The 19462-nt window shown below is 41.4% G+C and overlaps 1 protein-coding gene across 1 annotated transcript in view; it reads left to right on the top strand.

The window, feature by feature from the left end:
• GRK3 (G protein-coupled receptor kinase 3) overlaps positions 1-19462 on the top strand; it is a 268042-nt gene that overhangs the window by 149832 nt on the left and 98748 nt on the right. Inside the window, exon 4 of the mRNA XM_063454643.1 lies at positions 19205-19306. Coding sequence (XP_063310713.1) covers positions 19205-19306 — 102 coding nt within the window. The remainder of the gene's footprint in view (positions 1-19204; positions 19307-19462) is intronic.

Here is a 19462-nt window from a genome sequence, read left to right as displayed (position 1 = left end):
AAATATCACACCAGCTATTTTTCATCGAAGAACATGTAGACTTTTTTTTTTTTAAATCCTTTTTTTTTTTTAAATACCATTTGACAGGAAAAAAAAATAATTAATACAAGGTTACATTAAACCCAGATCATAAAGTCACGTCTTTAATTATATATTTCTGATCACCTGGCACTATTATTGCTTGTTTATGTCCCTGTAGTATTATTTATCATCCAACATTTCTGAGAAGAAACTCTTGCAAAATTATAGCAAGCAGTACAACGGATGATATTTTCCAAGAACTTATCTATCAGCCCTTTGTTGGACCCAGAAGAAATTACTGTCCCGTGCTGTATTTAGTATACGTTAAATGTGATTCTTAATCATAGTCGGTGAAAAATATGTACATGTTAGGCTCCAGGAAGCTGTAAATAAGAGAGAAGAACCCGCTGATTTGCGATCCAATTGATGAATTCAAAAGCGGAGGCAATCAATGTCATGGAAATACAGTTTGCAATTTTGATATCACCTTTGTTCGAGATGAAAAATATCAGCAACTTGCACACTCAGGGATGTGGTAAATAGCTGTTACGTTGATATATTGAAGTTGCAGGTTTTTTTTATTATTATTATTATTATTCATTTTCTGGATATAAATACACTGGGAGCATTTTCAGTCTGCCAACCAATCAAAGTGAACTTCCTAAAATGGAGACATGTAACTGATAAAAACACTGTCTGGCTTATTCACACAAGTGAGAATCTCTGGGAATTCAAAGTAAATTTAAAAAAAATAGGTAATAATAGCCAAGCTAGAACTTTCCTAGTCAATTCTGTGTCCAGTGCAATTCTTCTGGACTTAATTTTGAAATTCACTTTCAATTTCTGGCAATTCTCACTTTAGTAAATAATTATTTTTTTGTTTTTTGGCAGGGGGGTTTGGTTGCTTTACTTTTGCATCATGCTAGATACTTATATCCTGCAAAGTGTGAGGACATCCAACGTGGTTGAGTTAAACTCTGTGAAAAGCCAGGAAGCTCCTCTACTGGCTGTCTTGGAGACACACCTAGAGGCAGCCTTAACTCTACAATGTATACATTGCAGTTTTCTCTGAAACTGCAGAGTTTTACATTGCATTGTTAAGGCTACAGGGACACTGCACCCAGATTACGTCAAGGAAATTAAGGGCTTTTGGTGCCTATACTGTCCCTTTTAACTCATGACCAATACACCCAAACTGCTTCATTAATCTTGTGTTAATATGTTAATATAAGTGCCTAAAATATCCCTTTAATGGAGCAAAAAAAGGAAACCATGCATTCATGGTGGATGAAGGGTAGGCTTATATATCAAAACTAAACTTATTTAAGAAAAGAGCAAATTAAATAAGATTAATAAAATAAAGCACCCAGCAAAACTGTTGCCTGTCCCTGTAGTACTGCTAATTAGGTGTTTTTAGTTCTCTTAGGCGATAGTCAATGGCTATACCCTCCTTTCCTGCTTAATACAGCAGACCTAGAACATCCCTAATATACTAGCCTTTATGGATACATTCTATTATTAGCTCTATTTATCTTCAGTATCATTTTATTGTGAATTTAGAAATAAACAATATCGCTATCGATCACACTGGACTTATAACGGGTATTACATCTACAATTATAACATCAGAGGTATAATTTGCTCACATTGAAGGTTCATGCAGATTGCCAAATGTGAAGAGTTGGCTCATTGATCCCAGATATGTGTTATTGTCTTCCCAGTGTTAATCATCTCCCTGCTGTCTTAGCATTGATCCCATGCTTGGAGTTAATGTTACCATTTTCTCTGGATAAATAGAATTTTGCGAAAGTGTTTAAAAAAATAAATACATCTTTATTTCTTTGTAATAATATAGCTTACTTATCCATGTTTGGGGAAATCCACATGTTACCAGGCAACTCCCCTGAACATAGGGCTTTCCTCTCCCTTGTTATTAGATTGCAGCTGTACAAAGCCTTGGGTACAGTATTCTGTGAAGTAGGCTAGGTTGATTGCATCTGTCTTTACAATCTGTTGCCATGGAGAAAAGATTTTTGTGCATGCATCAGCCTCTTAACACACTGCCTCCCGGCACAGCCTGGAATAAATTGTCGTATAGCACACACCATGATCCCTATGGCACTTTTGTAGTTAATACACAGAAGCACAATTACTTCTGCATATGCAGAGTTGCTATGCTCTTTGCCTTTTATGGCAAGTGTCTGTGTTTTCTTTTTTTTTTCTTTTGCTGATTGAGTGCACTGATTATATTCATTATAATAACCTCCATTTTGATGCCGACTTGGCATGTTGTTGTTCTGTCATACCAATCGCCTATCTATCTGTGATTGAATATTATACTATTATTATCGCCCTTTCGAAAATGTAATGCAGATGTGTGATCTATTGCGTGTGCTGTAAGAATGTGTGGCTGTGAAATAAATTTCACTCCCATTCTGTGGCAAGAAAAGCAGGAACATTTCCATAAACCGTTTTAGACTTTGCAGCTTTTATGATGCACTCATTAAAAATGAGCCGTGGTGTTGCATAAACTGCACTCAAAATCTTCCATTTAATTAATGTCTTGTAGAAATTGAAATGGCAGGCTTCCGATTATGTATTTTACCCTTTAATTTAGGTACGTTTAGCGTTTAGGTCTTACTCCATACAGTCTCCTTCCTGCTGCATTCTGGTCACCATTCTAATTGAAGTATTTGTCACATTTGCAGTCTTGCACGTACTGTGGCTATAACTGCCATCTCAGTCTCATGCTATAGATCAGATCCCACCACCTGCCGCTGTAGTTGACATTTCCTTCCCACCAACACTGTTATTTCTCAACCCTTGCCATGATTACTGCTATATTTATATCCTGCTGCTCTTGTTGCATTCTCCAGCCTTACCACCATAGTAGCTCTATGCCACTGTGGCTGTCATTTTTTTTCCCCCTCTTGTCTCTACAGTTGCCAACACACATTGCCCTGCCATTTTAGATGCCATATTTCTCCATTCTCCTGCCCTGATTGCTGTCTTCCCCCTATTTACATTAAAGGGAATCTGTCACTTTAAGTATTTCTAGAGATATACTTTTTATATAATTCTGATCAAGACTGGGGTGAAATTTTATACCATCAGACAACATAGCTGAAAAGAGACATGCATCCATCAAGATCAGCCTTTCTTCTGTCGCGCATATTCAAAAATAATGGATAGTGTGCAAAAAAAAGCAAGAGATGAAAAGTAAATTCAACAGACTTAATAAATTGCACCAAAAATGACAAAACAATCCAGAAAACTTGACAGAAAAGTGATGTGACACCTTGATTAATCTCCCCGTCCTTTCTATCTTAAAGGATCACTATAGGGTCAGGAACACAAACATGTATTCCTGACCATATAGTGTTAAAATCACCAACTAGCTCCCCTGGGCCTCTCATGCCTCCATAAATATAGCAACATCTTTCTGTATTCAAGCCAGAAGCTGTAGAATTTTATGCTGTTTGCCTCAAAAAAAACAAGCAGTCTGCGGACATCAGCAGAAGTGGTAGCCTGATCCAATCACAATGCTTCCCCATAGGATTGGCTGAGACTGACCGAGGCAGATCAGGGGCAGAACCAGCATGATTCAAACCATAGGCGTGCACAGCCTATTGCATTAGGGTGTGCACCCTAAAGCACAAACACACGCTACATGTGTGTGTGTGTGTGTGTGTGTGTATATATGTGTATGTATATATAATATATATATATATATATATATATATATATATACGCACACATACATACACTGCTGTGTGTGTGAGGTGTGGGTGCTGTGTGGGTGCTGTGTGTGGGTGTGTGTGGGTGGGGGCAGATTACTTAATACCCCCCTCCCCCCCCCCCTTCTTACCTTATGTAGGGGGGTCCTTGTTGCTGCTGCCATCCCTGGTGGTCCAGTGGAGAGTGAACTCTAGCCTGCGGGGCTAGAGTTCACTCTCGCGAGATCCTCTCCTGCCTCCCTCCATGCTGCTGTGGGCCGGTGAGGTAGATCTTTGATCTCCCCACCGGCCCATGGAGGCTTAGAGCAGAGCCGGTGCTCGGATAGCGCTGGCTCTGCATGAGCCGACAGGGGAGGTCCTGAGATCTCCCCTGCCGGTCTCAATGCATAGGAGTGCCGCAGGGATTAGGGTGTGCCCAGGCACACCCCGTGTGCACGCCTATAATTCAAACACGGAGGAAAGTTTAGTGTCTGCATGCAGAGGGAGGAGATACTGCAAGTTTGGATGCATTTTAGGCAGCCATGACCTAGGAATGCTCTCTAACAGCCATCTGAGGAGTGGCCAGTGAAGTTATCACTAGGCTGTAATGTAAACACTGCATTTTCTCTGAAAAGACAGTGTTTACAGCAAAAAGCCTGAAGGTAATGATTCTACTCACCATAACAAATTCAATAAGCTGTAGTTGTTCTGGTGACTATAGTGTCCTTTTAATGTTGTCATCCACCACATGCTGCTTTGGATAGGTGGTTTCATGTCGCACTGCTTATTTTATATGGCTTGATCTGTTTAAATAAAAGTAGAAAATCGTGGATTTGCCCTTGAGTTACTTTTTGCTCAGATTCTTTGGTATGTCAGTATAAACATTGATTGTTTGTGGTTTTTATTGGGAAAGTAAGAAAGGGAATGCCAGTTGTTTCTACTGACATTTCATTATTTATGTAATTCCCTGTGCAGCAGCATCTCAGCTTATTTTGGGCAACAATGTCTCCGGGATGACCTCTCTACATCTGTACTATACAGTATGCCAGCATGCATTCTTTCAGCCTTGGGAAATCATATTAGTCTATCCTAATATGTGTGCTGCAGTTTATTAAACAAGGCTTAGGCTGGAAATTTTCATGTACAAAAGTGAAAATGGATAGACTAGTTTAATAACTTGAATAATTTATTATTGTAGCAATAAAAATGGGAGAGCAAGTGTCAACAATATTATATACAGTAATTGTAATATTTAGCTTGCTTGCTTGTACCAATTACCATCCCTAGGCCTTCTATGAGGTAATCTGATGAGGATTGACGAATATATGGAAGATATTACTTGTTTTGGAGAATGTGAGACAAAATCGGTGTAAAACCAGTTTATTTTTAGATAATACTTAAAGATATGTTTAATGCCTTCTTAAATACTGTCAGACCCAAGGAAGAGTGGATTTGCGTAGCAGAATAAGACCTGTGATCCTCCAGCTGTTCGTAAAGTGTAGATTATGGGATCAGATCATGGCAATTATGTATGTAAATGGTTGATGATGCTGGTTCTTTTAGTAGGTTGAAAAGCATTCTACCAGAAATGCCTTCAACTTTCGATTCCTAATTTTTTAATCCAAAAAGTTAAACTGTCATAATAGTATTGTAAAATCAATCATGCTATCTTCATGATAAGATAGGCATTTCAGTGTTTCATAAGTATTTGTGACACCGCGTCTGTGTGTTGGTATGGTCAACATTTTCTTACAACACATTAAATATCTTATTACAAACTGAGGATAATTTGCCACAAAATACTTAGGCAGGATACCTGCTTCCTTTTCGGAGCCTGCTTTAAATTTGTTAGTGGCTTTTGGCTGTGCCCCAAGAAGCATGTCAGCCCACATTAATTACATATATGATGAACATTTGGATTCCCAAAACATTAACCATGTCTACAAATTCCTGCATATGTATTTGAGGGTAGTCTAAATGTTAATTTTGTCTGGAGTACTACTTTTTAATACACTGAACAAAATTATAAATGCAACACCTTTGTTTTTGCCCCTATTTTTCATTAGCTGAACTCAAAGATCTAAGACTTTTTTCTATGTACACAAAAGGTCTATTTCTCTCAAATATTCACAAATCTGTCTAAATCTGTGCTAGTGAGCACTCCTCCTTTGCCGAGATAATACATCCACCTCACAGGTGTGGCATATCAAGATGTTGATTAGACAGCATGATTATTGCAAAGACGTGCCTTAGGCTGGCCACAATAAAAGGCCACTAGAAAATGTGCAGTTTTTTACTTTATTGGGGAGGTCCAAACCAGTCAGTATCTGGTATGACCACCATTTGCCTCACGCATGGCAACACATCTCCTTCGCATAGAGTTGATCATGTTGTTGTTTGTGGCCTGTGGAATGTTGGTCCACTCCTCTTCAATGGCTGTGCGAAGTTGCTGGATATTGGCAGGACCTGGAACATGATGTTGTATGCGCCAATCCAGAGCATCCCAAACATGCTCAATGGGTGACATGTTCGGTGAGTATGCTTGTATGCTTGCCATGCAAAAACTGAGATGTTTTCAGCTTCCAGGAATTCTGTACAGATCCTTGCAACATGGGGCAGTGCATTATCAACATGAGGTGATGGTCGTAGATAAATGTTACAGCAACTGGCCTCAGGATCTCGTCACTGTATCTCTGTGCATTCAAAATGCCATCAATAAAATGCACCTGTGTTCGTTGTCCATAGCATACGCCTGCCTATACCATAACCCCACCGCCACCATGGATCCACAACGTTGACATTGGCAAACAGTCTACCCACACGACGCCAGACGTGTTGTTTTCAATCTGCCCTGTACAGTGAAAACTGTGATTTAAGTGGGTTACGACGACGAACTGCAGTCAGGTCGAGACCCCGATGAGGACAACTAGCAGGCAGATGAGCTTCCCTGAGATGGTTTCTGACAGTTTGTGCAGAAATTCTTTGGTTATGCAAACAGATTGTTGCAGCAGCTGTCTGGGTGGCTGGTCTCAGACGATCTTGGAGGTGAAGATGCTAGATGTGGAGGTCCTGGGCTGGAGGTCTCTGAAAAGCCTTTGGAGACGGCTTATGGTAGAGAAATGAACATTCAATTCACGGGCAACAGCTCTGGTGGACATTCCTGTAGTCAGCATGCCAATTACACGGTCCCTCAAAACTTGTAACATCTGTGGCATTGGGCTGTGTGATAAAACTGCACATTTTAGAGTGGCCTTTTATTGTGGCCAGCCTAAGGCACACCTGTGCAATAATCATGCTGTCTAACCAGCATCTTGTTATGCCACACCTGTGAGGTTGATGGATTATCTCTGCTAAGGAGAAGTGCTCACTAACACAGATTTAGACAGATTTGTCAACAATATATTAGAGAAATAGGCCTTTTGTGTACGTAGAAAAAGTCTTGGATATTGGATTTCAGCTCATGAAAAATGGGGGCAAAAACAAATGTTGCGTTTATAATTTTGTTCAGTGTAAGTACCAATGCAACCTTTAACCCCTTAAATCCCTATTCTACTGCCTGTAATGACAATTAGTCCCTCTGCTGGCTGGAAATCAAAAAAATTAAAGTTAGTCAGTGTAAAAAAAAAAAAAAAAAAATTATATACTTAGATCATATATATATACATTGTCTAGGTGTATTTTACTATTAATATATATAATTATATATTTATGTTAATGTCAAATTAAATGTAGACTGATACTGATTAAATATATATATATATATATATATATATATAACTATTGTTATATAAATTTATATATAAAATAAATATGTAAATACGTTAAATAAAATAAATAATTAAAAATAAATAAATATATAGATGTTATTTTGTTCTAACTGTACTGTGATATTAATATATATTTATATCAAAATACACGTAGAATGAAATAATATATATATCTATATACATAAATATATATGTATCTATACACCTATATATAAATAAAAATATTTAAAAAAAATTATATATATACACATACGTATTCAATTCACACTGGGTCCTGCACTTCTGCTCCCATACATAATTAGGTATTTTAATTAATTACAATTAGCGGGACCTGCCTGACAACCCATGTTGAAAGTATATGGAAATTTATTTGCTAGCACTATATTTAACCCTATAACTTTCCAAGACACCATAAAACCTGTACATGGGGGGTACTGTTTTACTCGGGAGACTTCGCTGAACACAAATATTAGTGTTTCAAAACAGTAAAATGTATTACAATGATGATATCGCCTGTAAAAGTGATGTGTTTTGCATTTTTTCACACACAAACAGCACTTACACGGACGATATTATTGCCGTGATACTTTTTACTGTTTTGAAACACAAATATTTGTGTTCAGCGAAGTCTCCCGAGTACAACAGTACCTCTCATGTACAGGTTTTATGGTGTTTTCAAAAGTTACAGCGTCAAATATAAGGCATGTGTTTTATTTATTTCACATTAAAATTCGCCATTGGTTACGTTGCCTTTGTGACCCTATGGTAGCCCAAGAATGAAAATGACCCCTATGATGGTATACCATTTGCAATAGTAGACAACCCAAGGTATTGTATGGGGTATGTCCAGTCTTTTTTAGTAGCCACTTAGTCACAAACGTTGGCCAAAATTGGCGTTTTTTGAATTTTTAACACACAAACAAATACTAACTCTAACTTTGGCCAATGTTTGTGACCAAATGGCTACTAAAAAAGACTGGACATGGGGGGCGGGGCCTGACAGCCATCATGGCAGGACGTGCTCTATGAGAGCTCCAGCAAAAAAGGGCAGAATCTTGGCAATCCCGGCTACAATAACGATGCCAGCACCACAAGGGATCCAAAAACGGGTCCAGAACCTTACCGGGAACAGAATGACACCCGACTTGCACCGCTTCACACTGCAAGCACAAGCTCCGACCATGCGGCCTAAACTGGAGCGGAGCCCGAGGCCTGGGGGAGGCGGACGATCCCCCGGCTTAGGACCTGCTCCCAAACGCAACCAGACGACTGCCCTGCTGCCCCCCCCTCTGGACCGGCGGGGGTTATCCCGGTCCTCGCAGGGGACGATTACCCCCCCTCACAGCACCAAAAAGCGACGAAACATGAGGCTACCCAGGAATACAAAGGTCCAATCAAGATGGCGGCCAAAGCACGAGCGGCGCCACAACGCTCCCTCACTAAGCCACCGGAAAGCATCTGGATATTCCTTGAACGGATAAGCAACCACCTCTGGAGCGGACTCCATATCAGAGGCCGGCACCTCCACTCAGCTATAGGTGCATTGGCGGTATGGATACGACCAGCAACCCGACGCCAACTTGGCAGTTACTTAAACCCAGCCATTGGAGCGGTCTCAGGTCAGCAAAAGAACCGAGGACCGAAGCGGCGAGTGCGGACGACATCCCACCCCGAAACCAGCAGACGGTCCTGCGACCACCAGACCGGCACAAGCGAACCTGCCCGACACACTCCCCACTCAGAGGTACCTGACCCTTCCGACCACCACAGCGCAACCTGGCATATGCAGACCCGCATGGCAGATCGGGGATCGGCACAGCCTCACGCCACCAAATCTGTTCGGCTCCAATGCCCCCCGTGACACCCCATCGAGACCGTTTGGCCACAGCATAATGCCGAGCGGTTTCTTACTGCCGGGCGACGGGCCTCAAGGACTGGCGTGGGCTGAGAGCCTAAGGCGGACTAGCTTCACATGTCCCATACCTACCTGTCATTTCGCAGGGATACTTGTTGCTCCTACCTACAAGGTGGCCAGGTGCACCACTGGACTGCCGAGGACTCTGTTTCCTTTTCTTTTCTTTTTGTTTTGCAACCTGCATCACTCATTGAGGTGCTCCCCACCCGACTACTTAAACACCAACTTTACTTACCTCAGCAAAGTGAAGCAGGTACCAGCGGACTGTAAACTTCCTCATGTAGTACTTTCCCCTAGATAGCTTAAACCACATGTATCATGAGTTATTAAGGCCAAACTTGGCAATGTAGTCAATAAGCCTAGCTTATCTTGTTTTTTCCTTTTTTTTTTTATGATAATGCACAGTCGAATGCTAATCCTATAACAGACCGTTTAACATTTCAGTAGGCTTGCATACTGTCTCTTCACTCTTTTCTGAATCTATACCCAGAAAGAAGTATCATCTTATATAAGCAAGTCTAGAGTAGAATGTCTCACCTGTCCACTATTGTGCACAAGCCTGTAATTTTATAATCTTACGATTAACCATTCATCCTGTTTAACCCCCCCCCCAAAAAAAAAGACTGGACATACCCCATTTGCAATACCTTGGGTTGTCTACTGTAACTGACTGTTTTGCTCACCAAAGGTAAAAAAACGGTTAGGCGATATTCCCCTTTCCAGATGCACAGGCAGCAACTGTAAGCACCAATCTCCTGAACTGCAAACTCTACCAATCCTGGAAACAGCCGAACAGGAAAACCATACGCAAGGGTTACACTCCTGGCAGTCAGCATACAATCCAATTCCCCCAATAACGAGACGACACTTTGGTTTGAGGGTTAAGCAGAATCTGGCTGTACTGGCACATACAGTCTCTTTTATTCCCAATCCACAAACATAGTACAGCCCACAGGGTTTTACAGAACAACCATCAATCCGTACAATACACACATACACTCCCACACAAAATCCTCCCCTCTGCCTGTGATATGATCACTGAACACAATGGGTAATCTCATTATCACAGGCAGAGGAATACCGTTTTTTACACAATATTCATAATTTTGAAAGTATGCATCACATTCACATTCCGAATCAGCATACTCCAAATACAAACATATGTCAAAATCATCCAAATTGGTCCATTGGTTCAAAAGATAGATCAAAGTCCTTTGTGACCAAATGAAGCATGGCTTTTCTACCCAAAACCAGTTCCACAGAGTCTTCTATCCTGGAGATAATTGAGAAGTAATCCAATTATCTCCAAGGACAGAGGCAAAACTCCATTAAGCACATGGCAGTAAAAAGACAGTAAAATACACAAGGTTACATTTATTACATAAAATACAGACATTCTACCTATCCCCAGATAGCTTAGATCAGAGCGCACATTATTACCGGATAGCGCTCAGATCACATACATACAGTTCAATCGCCATGGAGCCAAAGTCTTTCATACAGTCTTTTTCAGTATACGGCTGGGCTCCATGGCATAGCTATCTGGGGTAGCATGGCTTTTAACAGTCCGCAGAAAGGCACAAACCAGCCTTTCTGCAGGGAAAAAGAACAGGGCCATAGTCAAAAGGCAAGAGGCGGGCAAGCAGCCCCCTCCAAGGACACGTGGCGAGGTCGGTTTCGCCACATCTACTATTGCAAATAGTATGCCATTATGGGTGTAAATTTAATTCCTGGGCTACTATACAGTCTCAAAGGCAACGTAACCAATCTGGCGATTTTAAATTTAAAATGTAACGTGCTATATTTGACCCTGTAACTTCCCAAAACACCATAAAACCTGTACATAGGCGGTACTGTTTTACACGTGAGACTTTGCTGAATACAAATATGTGTATTTTATTGCAGTAAAAGCAAACCGTATTATGACATTGACAGTTAAAATGTCAAGTAGAAATAAAAAAATAACAACATTTCTTATTTTTTTCATATTAGATTATGTTTTATAGCTAAATACTTGATGTTAAAGCCCTGTTTCCCCTGAATAAAAATATATATAATAAGGGGGGGGGGGGGGGGGATGTATTTAATATGAAAGAGGTGAATTACGGTTGGACAGACATGTCTTTAAAACTTTTTTTAATTCTAATCTGATAATTTTTTTTTTTTATTATATATTTTTTACATTTTATATTTTTATTGTGCAGGTAGGTACATGATGTTTCCATACGCCACAACAGCGTTCATATAGATATGAATACAGACTTATTCGTAGCATTAGTACGTGCACATTTTTTTAAGTATAAACAAAAGTATAAAGTATAAACAAAACTGTAGTTTGGCATGCAAGTGAGTTAGGATTGAGTTGCTGAATACTACCGCAATATGGTAAAAGCTTTAACATACAGGTCTGAGTGAAAACATGACTGATGGATCATTCATAGGAAATGGCAGACATGTGAGTGTTAGTGAAAGAGATTAGGTAGGCAAGTGAGTAGTCAGGCGTTATTGAGTGGTTAATGTTACATGCTTATAATACAAGAGTATAATAAAGATTGTGTATCTCAAGATGGTGTCAGGCAGACAGGCTTATTAACATGAGAGTGGCATGTGGAAGGCCATCAGGTGACATGACCCGTGTGTGTAGCACAGCATTCTGTGATTGGAAGGACATTGTTGTAAGGGTGCTAAGTCTAAGAGAAAGGGAGAAGCATGCAGGCATTGTGGATGTCTGAAGTGTATATAGGGTGATTTATTCATGTCCTATGGGGTGCGGGTGTGTGTCCGCTGTCTCCTCCTGAGCTGACCCCAGGGTACAGGAGTAGTCTCAGTATCATCCGATTCCCGTAGTTGGCAGCTGTGATGCAAGCGCTTGGTCATCCTGTAGTCCGCTCAGGCTTGTGGAATGTTGCAGCTGTGTGCTCCGGTCGGAGAGGTGCCCAGCGGCCCCTGCGGCTCTGCTGATGGTGGCGGTGTTGCGTGGGCCCTAGCGGACCCCACTCCAGCCCCAGGCCTTTAGGAAGGTCTGCATCTGTGTGCCACAGACTCGTGTATGCAGTGCAGCCGGGTCTTTCCCTTTATGGGCGCTGCGGAGGGCCCCGATGGTTAGACGACGCCAGCGGCGGGTGGTCCTCCGGCGTCGTGGGCGATGCTGTGGGGGTATACCACATTTGGCCTTCGGCCCAGGTAGGCAGGGAGCCTGGGTGGTGTGTGCTCCAGGTCGGAATATGTCCGAGCGGGGCTCGCTCGGTCCTTTCTCCGTGGCCTCCCTCACCTCCCGCACATACCCTGGCGACTGTAGTGCCATGCGCTGCTCCAGTCTCTCCTAGAAGCGATGGAAGGCCTCGTCTATGCGTCGGCAAGAGCGCTCAATCATGTTTTCGCCGGGGTCTGCATATGTGAGCGCCATTTGTGTTGTGGTCTGTGTGCTAGGCCCGTCTAGCGTTGAGCCTGAATCTTCACGCGGAGTGAAAGTGTAGGTGTGAACTTGTTGCTTGCCGGTGGGGACCCCCGCCGGTCCATGGGGGGGGGGGCGGGTATCCCTGCTGGAAAGCTCCTCTCTTTGCCGCGGCGGGAGAGCGGCCTTCTCCCCCACCCCGGCCATGCTTGTGGGCCGCAGAGGTTGCTTGAGTGATTTCGGCTTGAGGGACTGCATTGAGTTGTTTGTTCGTGGGTCTTTCTGCCTCAAGTTTTGTCTTCAGCAAGTGAAATGCATTCTTGATTGGGTTGAGATCAAATTATGGACTCTGCCATTGCAGAATATTCCACTTCTTTGCCTTAAAAAGCTCCTGGGTTGCTTTTGCGGTATGTTTTAGTGAAGTGCTGTCCAATTAAAGGGACTCTCCAGTGCCAGGAAAACAAACCCGTTTTCCTGGCACTGCAGAATTCTGCATAACCTCTTCCTCCCACCCCCATCCCATGTTGCTGAAGGGGTTAAAACCCCTTCAGTGACTAAACTGAATCTAGTGCCGATATCCCTCGGCACTGGGTCAGGCTCCGCCCATGCTCCTCCCCCACCGTCAGCCGGTGGGGAGACCTAATGCGCAGCAATGGCCGCGCGCGCATTAGACCTCCCTGTAGGAAGGCATCATTCAATGCTTTCCTATGGGGATTCCGGCAATGCTGGAGGTCCTCCTGCATAGTGTGAGGACGTCCAGCGTCGTTTAAAACACTTTTCGTGTTTTAAGAACCCTTAAGTCCCTCTAGTGGCTGTCTGATAGCAGGGCAGCCGATTGGAAGTATCCATACACATTAAATCCAATACACCGGACCACTCCTAATGATCCGACTATCTCTCTGATGTATTATTTTTGTAGCCTTAGGATGGCCTGTTTCACTTTCATTGAGCACTCCATTGACGCAATAGCTTCCACATGGGAATACCCCAACTGGAATCACCTCCACACCTTTTACCTGTTTAATTGATGAATAAATAATAAAGGAAAAGCCCACACTTGTCCACGGAACAGCTCTTGAGTCAATTGCCCAGTTATTTGTCCTTGAAAAAGAGGGGACTAAATATTAAAGAGCTGTAAATCCTAAACCTTTTCTCCAATACCCTAAAATGAAAGCAGAGAGACTGCACGTTAAGCCCATATTATTTAACTGTAATTTGAATTTATTTTGGTAAACTTTTTAATTACAAAACTTGTCAGTGTCTGAATATTTTATATAGTAATATTGAAAGGACAGGCAATTGGCACATGTCACTATTTGAAGTTCTCATAAAACTGGTTTTTGCTCCCTTTACACATTTGCCCTATAACTTCATTCCCTCTGCCTTCTGATTCCTGATCTTCACTGCCTTGGTTTCTTCTATTATCCTCTCAAGTCTTTCTACCTCCAATACTTTCAGTTCTCTGATATCTATCCAGATCTACTACAAAAACAAAAAAAAACATGGGCATCTCTGATGTGGGGAGGTCATCCATGACGCTCAATGTAGAAATTAAGTATATGAAACAGACCCACAGTGTATGATGTGCTCCCACATTCAAGTAGCTTTTTGCTCATACTTTTTGTGCTCTAATTTTTTTTTTGTTGGAGTATGACTGACTATATTTCTGTTAAAATAACACGGCCAACACATCTGTGTAGGTTTTAAATCTTATATTATATATGGCAGGATATCGGAGAATTTAATTCACAGATCATAGATCTACTTTTTGTTTGAGTTCTGAATTGTGACAATGCCTTGACTTTCTTCAGTCTGCCTGTGCGTTCAACATAATCCTTCTTCGCAAGAACAATGTTTGAATTAAGTGGACACCATAGTTACCAGAACCACTACAGCTTAATGTAGTGGTTCTGGTGTCTATAGCTTGTCCCTGCATGCTAAGCACTGTAAACACTGCCTTATTAGAGGGCATTGTTTAAATTGGGGTCTAGTAGCATGTGCACTGCCTCTATGTGCAGTCACCCAGACGGCCACTAGAGGTGCTTCCCACGTTCAGCGCAACCATGCTCTGCATGGAGGAGCGGAACATCTTTTTCGAGATGCATTGATTCAATAATTCTGAGGAGATGCCGATTGGCACTGCATGGCTTTTTGATGTACATGCGCAGTAGCCTCCTAATGCTTTCCTACGGAAAAGCATTGGATTGACGGAGATTGTGAAAATAGATGATTTTAGTCATGGAGGCAGGACCGGTCACAGCATTGCATAAAACTTTTAACACCTTCTAACTGCACTCTGAGGACGGCTGGTTACCTAAATATTTACTCCAGCACTATAGTGTTGGCATATAGTATAGCTACATTTTTGCATTCCTAACACTGTAGTGTTCCTTAAACTTTTCTTCCCCAGGAACAGCACCAATGTTAAAGCCCCCAATAATCATACCTTTCAACATTTCAAATGGACAAAGAGGGACATGTTAATTTTAGGGGTGTGCGTGGGGTTTGAAACAAACGGTTGAGGCAATTCTGATAAATTTTAGGTGACTTTATAATAACGCTTTATGCCATTAAAATGTAATTTGCCAAAAGAACAATGTATTTTATTTTCACAGGCTGATTTCTAAATGCATACATTTTTGTTTATACAGTACTGTAGCTGCTATACTCTCATAAAAACAGACAATATGTAGTACATAGAAATGAGAGAAATTAGGATCGAAAATAGACAGAGGGAGTTAGACCTAAAATAGATACTGTCCCACCTAAATACGGATACTTAGGAGCCGTGGTGGAACTACTGCAGTCGCAGGGGTCACAGCTGCAACTGGCTCCACCACTCCAGGGGGCCCAGCCACCCTGCAACTGCGGTGCCCACCGCCATGTGTTGTGGCCCCGGCCCACGCGATAGAACAGCTGGGGCTGCGCTTTAAGGGGTCCATCGGGTGGCCTATATACTCTTATGGCCACCCAATGGAAATTAATTTCCAGGGCCTCCTGAGATGACATCACAGCTGGGAGGAAGTGACTGTCCCGGTCAGTCCTCCTAGCTTACACCGGGAGCCGTGCGGGAGAAAGAGGAGGGAGTCAAAGTGGAAACTCTGACTCTCATCAGGCTGAGCCACCACAGGGAAGTCACCCTCCTGCACCTAAAAGGTAGGAAACAGGAGGGTGACTAAAACATTTCGTATATGTGTGTGTTTTTGTATGTGTGTCTGTATGAATGTTTCTTTGTGTGTCTGTCTGTCTGTGTGTGTTTGTATGTATGTGTGCCTGTGTGTGTGTGTGTCACTGTTTGTGTGTGTCTGCATGTGTATCTGTTTGTCTACGTGTGTGTGTGTGTGGGGGGGGGGGGTGTAACGTGTCTGGGGGGGTGTAGAGAGGTTTCTAGTCTACACCTGTAGACAGGTTTCTAGTCTAGTTACTCCTCTGCTTAGGAGGTATGCAATATCTCGGAGTTGGACATTGTTGTGGGAGAATAAGATATTCCTAGGTGCTGACACATTCCATCTAGGGGTTAAACCTTTATATCCTTGTTATGCAGAGCAAAAGGAGAAGTTGCTTCTGTAATATAAAGGAATATTTTATTACTGTGTTTCAGCAAGGCCATCACACATGGTTATATCAGTAAAGCAGCTAGATGTGGAAAGCTTTTAGATGTCTCAAGGATACAAACAGAATGTAAGAGTTGTAGTGTGGAACATATTGTCTAATGTAAAACAATGCATATTCTCAAATGAATAGTTCAGCTTTAAGTTAGCTTTACTTTCTTTTCTTTTACTTTTGCTGTTAATGAAATAGCATATGTATGCTTAAGTGAGAAATGTAATTTGAATTTGAAACGAACTTCAAATGTAATGCCAAAGTAGCTGAAATGTAATCATAGCCGTCTTAGCGAATTCAAAGTGAATTTCACATTTAAGGCCAAAGTCTAAACTGGAATAATTATCCTTCAGCTGTGGTTCTAACTTGTGGTTTAACCCCTTAACGACGCTTGATGAAAATGTTCCATCAGGGCAGACCTACTGTTAAGGACGCATGCCTACTGTCATTTACTAAAGTTAACCCCTGGTGATCGTGGGGGTTAACGCTCCTCCGATCTGCCTCGGTATTCGAGGCAGACCGGGAGCACCCGATCGCACAGTCCCTGCAGCTGTGATAGAGCGAGCGCATGTGCTGCAGGGACTTCTGATCCGCCTCCCTGTGCTTTCGTGTTCAGTGTGAAGTGCAGGGACACGGATCAGCAGTGATCTTCTCCCTGTGTGAAAAAAATAGTTCATTTAAAATCCCACCCCCCCTTTAACTATTTTAAATACAAAATAACCCCTTCCCTGCCAATCGATCACTGTATTCATTGATCAGTTGGCAGGGACTACATTTTACTGTGATCTGATTTTTTTTTATTTTTTTTTTATTTATTTTTTACCCTCAGAGGTTACATTTATTTTATTAATTTAAATATTTTTTAAATATATATTTGACTAGCTTGGGTGGGTGGAAGTGGGGAATTGGGGACTTTGGTGTTAGGCTAGCTAAGGGTTAACATTACAAGTTTTAAAAAAGCTTTAAAAAGTTTCAAAAAGTAAAATTTCACCCAGTCACTTTACCCAGTCCTAATAAGCATTAACCCCTTCCCTGCCAGTATTATACTGTGATCTGTATTTTTTTTAACACTCTGGTTAAATTTATTTCATTAATTTAAATATTATTACATATTATATTTTTTGTTAGCTGGGGTGGGTGGGAGTTATGACAAAACTGGGGAATTTACTGTAAGTGCTTCCTGCTAGTTAGGGGTTAACTGTAAAAAAAAAAAAATTTAATAAGTAAAAAACAAGTTTTAAAAAGTAAAAAAAGTTTGAGTAAAAAAAAAAAATACATTCAAAATGCCTACACCTACACCTGGAACAAACTAGCGAAAAAAATATCTTGCGCTAAGGTTCAAAATATGCCCAGGGTATATTCTTTTTTAAAAATGGTATGAGTTTGTGGGGAAGTTTGAAAACCCACTAGCTAAGCTACTCCGAAATGGAACATGGACACAGCATAAAACTTAAAAGTTTGAAAAAAATTGAATTTGTCTCAAATGTGCCCCTTCAATGTCCACATATACCTGGAAAAGGTACAAACGGGGGTATTGCTGTACTCAGACGAGATAGCTGACCAGCATATATGAAGTATTATACAACCATAGCCCACATAAGGTGTGCAAAATATACTGTGCAAAAACTCACTTTGTACGTCAAAAAGGCAGAAAAAATGCTTATTTCCCACGCTAAAAATGATCCCACGCTAAGGTTCAAAATAAGCCTTTTAAAATACCCTGGGATGTCTTCTTTAAAGGAACACTGTAGGGTCAGGAATACAAACATGTATTCCTGACCGTATAGTGTTAAAACCACCATCTAGCCCCCCTGGGCCCCTCATGCCTCCCTAAATATAGCAAAATCTTACTTGTATTCAAGCCTGAAGCTGTAGCTCTGCATGCTGTTTGCCTCAGAATAGCAAGCTGACAAAGAGGCAGATCGGGGCAGAGCCAGCACAATTCAAACACAGCCCTGGCCAATCAGCATCTCCTCATAGAGATGAATTGAATCAATGAATCTCTATGAGGAAAGTTCAGTATCTGCATGCAGACAATCTCTGTCATCGCAGAGCACACTGGGGTTCAGAGCCTAATTAACCATAAGACAACCTAGGTATCTTAATCCTTCTCTGGTGGGTTTGTAAAAATTTTTACTTGTTAGAGAAGGACAAGGCTGATGTGTATTTAGCAAAGATCTTGCCTACTAATGGCCATCTGATAGCTCTGTTATTTAGTGAATATTTTTGTGTACTTTACCTTGTAAACAGAACTGCATGGTCTGTAAATATGTATTAAAGGGACACTATAGGCATCCAGACCACTTCAACTCATTAAAGCCCCCTTAACCCTGAAATGTAAAACATTGCAGTTTTCTACCAGACAGCCACTAGAGGCACTTCCTGCAGTTTCACAGAGATTGACTATGCAAAACATTGCAGAGCGTCCTCATACGCTGCATGACGATGTCCAGAGTCTAGAAAATTCCCATAGGGAAGTATTGATTCAATGCTTTCCTATGGGGAAGGCCTAATGTGCACATGGCGCTTGCTGCACATGTGCATTAGGTTCCTGAAGTGCCATGACACAGACGGAGGAGAAGCCTGACTCAGTGGCAAGTGACATTGTCTCTGGAATCGGGTAAGTGGAATTAAGGGTTATTAATCCTTTATTTACTGCCGTGTGGGAGGGGAAGGGGAACTATAGTGTTAGTAATACAGTTTTGTCTTTCTTTAATAAATAATTATGAAATGGTGAAGAAATCTGGCTGCCATAAAATATCCCTCATGTACCTCACTTGTATTTCAGATAAAAGAGTACGAGAAGCTGGATTCTGAAGAAGACCGTCTTTGTAGAAGTCGACAGATTTATGACACCTATATCATGAAAGAGCTACTATCTTGTTCTCATGTAAGTATTCCCTTTTATCCTTACACCATTCATTCAGAATTTGCTTAAAGCATACCTTTGGTCTCCACACCTTTTTAAACGGGAGTCAGTGAGTTATCCATGTACCAGTAAACGCCTTTTGAATTTGGCATCTAATGGTGATTTAATTATCATTTT

Source organism: Pelobates fuscus, chromosome 5 (genome assembly GCF_036172605.1).
Source record: "Pelobates fuscus isolate aPelFus1 chromosome 5, aPelFus1.pri, whole genome shotgun sequence".
Taxonomy (NCBI): domain Eukaryota; kingdom Metazoa; phylum Chordata; class Amphibia; order Anura; family Pelobatidae; genus Pelobates; species Pelobates fuscus.
This window is presented reverse-complemented; position numbering and strand designations above follow the sequence as displayed.